The following is a 1,860-nucleotide window of genomic DNA, read 5'->3' as shown; positions in this document are numbered from 1 at the left end:
AATTTAAAAAAATAACTTCTATAGACTTGAATATTTTGAATATAACCAAATGTTGTTTCTAAAGCATTGCTATTTTTATTCATGACATCACAGTACTGAGTGATGTTTAGTTTTCATCAGTCATTATCAGTCCTACATCCTGTCCTCTGTCCCTCTCTCCCTGCTGCTGATCTGAATCACTGCCTGCAGGTCAAGTTACAGCTGATAGAGGGAGGAGTGGCTGGTTTATCTCAGCTAGCAGCTAACTTCACAAGGATTTGCCAAATTTTAAGACATGTAGGAAACTAAGCTTAACAGTTAGACTAAACACAGACAGCTTTTGTTTTAGCTTGTTTTGTAACAATTCGCTGTTAGCTGAGTGTGTGCGCTCTGCCTACGTAAAACAGAGGCAGAGGATGAGACTGCAGACATAGCAGATTAAAATATCACTCTCTACATGTTTACATATTTATGCTTGTTTAAGTTATGTCTGTTATACAAAAGGTATAACTGGGAGATTAACTTAAAGCCCATTATCACAAATCACAATTTGCCTCAGAAGGATTTACAGCATACGACATCCCTCTGTCCTTAGACCCTCACAAAGAAACCCCCCCCCTCCGAAAAACACCTATAATGAGGGAAAAAAATGTTGTTGTAGATTAACTTAAGTTTTATTAAGTTAAGAATAAAGCTCCATGTGATAGTTTAAATTTACATCGTCTTATAATGTGAAAAGTCTGCTTGAGTGTTCTCTATCTCAGACATATCATTACCTAAATAAAATAAACACTGTGTCACACTCACCGGGCACTGCAGACATCCACTGGGAGGAAGGCATCAGGCAAGGTGACTTTAGATGAATCAGTATGATTTACAAACTTGTTGGCAAACAGTATGTCATAGTCCACACAGTTAGCGAGGAACACTGTGAAGCCAACCACAAACAGCAACTGACTGCATGGAGAAAGAGAAGGAGGAGAAAACACACTTCAGCAAGCTCTTCCATACACAAACCTCTTATAAGAGAAACATCATTTCTGATGGTGAGGATACATACACCAGCTCAAAGATCTCTCCCAGCAGCATACAGGTGAATCCATTCTTCTGGTGCAGATTATAGACGTAATGCAAGTTAAGGAGTGCAACAAATGTAATGTAATGTTTTGTTAAACTAATACTTAATTCAGTTGTCAAGAGCACAACACAGTGGGAACATATGCCATTGTAAAAGGATATTCGCTGGAAAAACAGGTCCAGATTTTCTATGTGGTGCCACTGGGCTGCAAAAGATTTATCACAAATTAGTGATGGTGTTGTTAAGCAAGAGGAGGGTGTGTGTTTCTGTGTGCGATGATTTCTTTGTAATAATGTGTGTGCATGTCATACATTTGGCTCCTTCAGGCACATGCATCAGCAGGTTCTCCTCTCCAGGGGGGGAGTCGCTGTAGGACGCCTCCAGGCGCTGGTACTCCGTGTCAAAGTGCGCCATAGTGACAGCAGCTTCAGTCTCACCAAGAAGCTGAACCCACTGCTACAGACTGGAGAGGCAAGAGGGTTGAAGTTATACAGATGAATGGTAAAGGTCAGGATCAGCAACAAAGCAGCAAAACTGGAGCTGAATACTTGCAGACAAACAGCTGACAAAACTAGAATCCCTGGTTAAAGGGCATTGTGCTTCTTAAAAACACACCCTAGACTACTGAACTGCCTTCACACATGACTAAATTTTGAGAGAGTAGACATAAAAATTGAGGCCCAAAAGCACAGTGAACTTGTGTTTGAGACTGATGGTCTTGGAAAAGTTGAAGTAAAGTTGGAGGGCATGCACATACAAAAACTTTTGCCGGTGGTAGATCAAAAAAATTAAGGCAAAACTTA

General features: G+C 40.4%; 1 protein-coding gene across 1 annotated transcript; it reads right to left on the bottom strand.

Moving 5' to 3' along the window:
- Nucleotides 1-786: 786 nt before the first annotated feature.
- Nucleotides 787-1,516, bottom strand: LOC121965242 (autophagy-related protein 9A-like; the record flags this gene model as incomplete). Its single annotated transcript, XM_042515401.1, has 4 exons — nt 1,369-1,516; nt 1,219-1,262; nt 1,040-1,104; nt 787-936 (listed from the first exon to the last, which is right to left on the bottom strand). Coding segments are annotated over exons 1-4 (362 nt in total), but the record flags the coding sequence as incomplete, so codon positions are not given.
- Between the last annotated feature and the right edge of the window lie 344 nt (nt 1,517-1,860).

This window comes from Plectropomus leopardus, unplaced genomic scaffold (assembly GCF_008729295.1).
Source record: "Plectropomus leopardus isolate mb unplaced genomic scaffold, YSFRI_Pleo_2.0 unplaced_scaffold19166, whole genome shotgun sequence".
Lineage (NCBI taxonomy): Eukaryota > Metazoa > Chordata > Actinopteri > Perciformes > Serranidae > Plectropomus > Plectropomus leopardus.
Note: the sequence above shows the minus strand (reverse complement) of the source record. Positions and strands in the feature narration are given on the sequence as shown.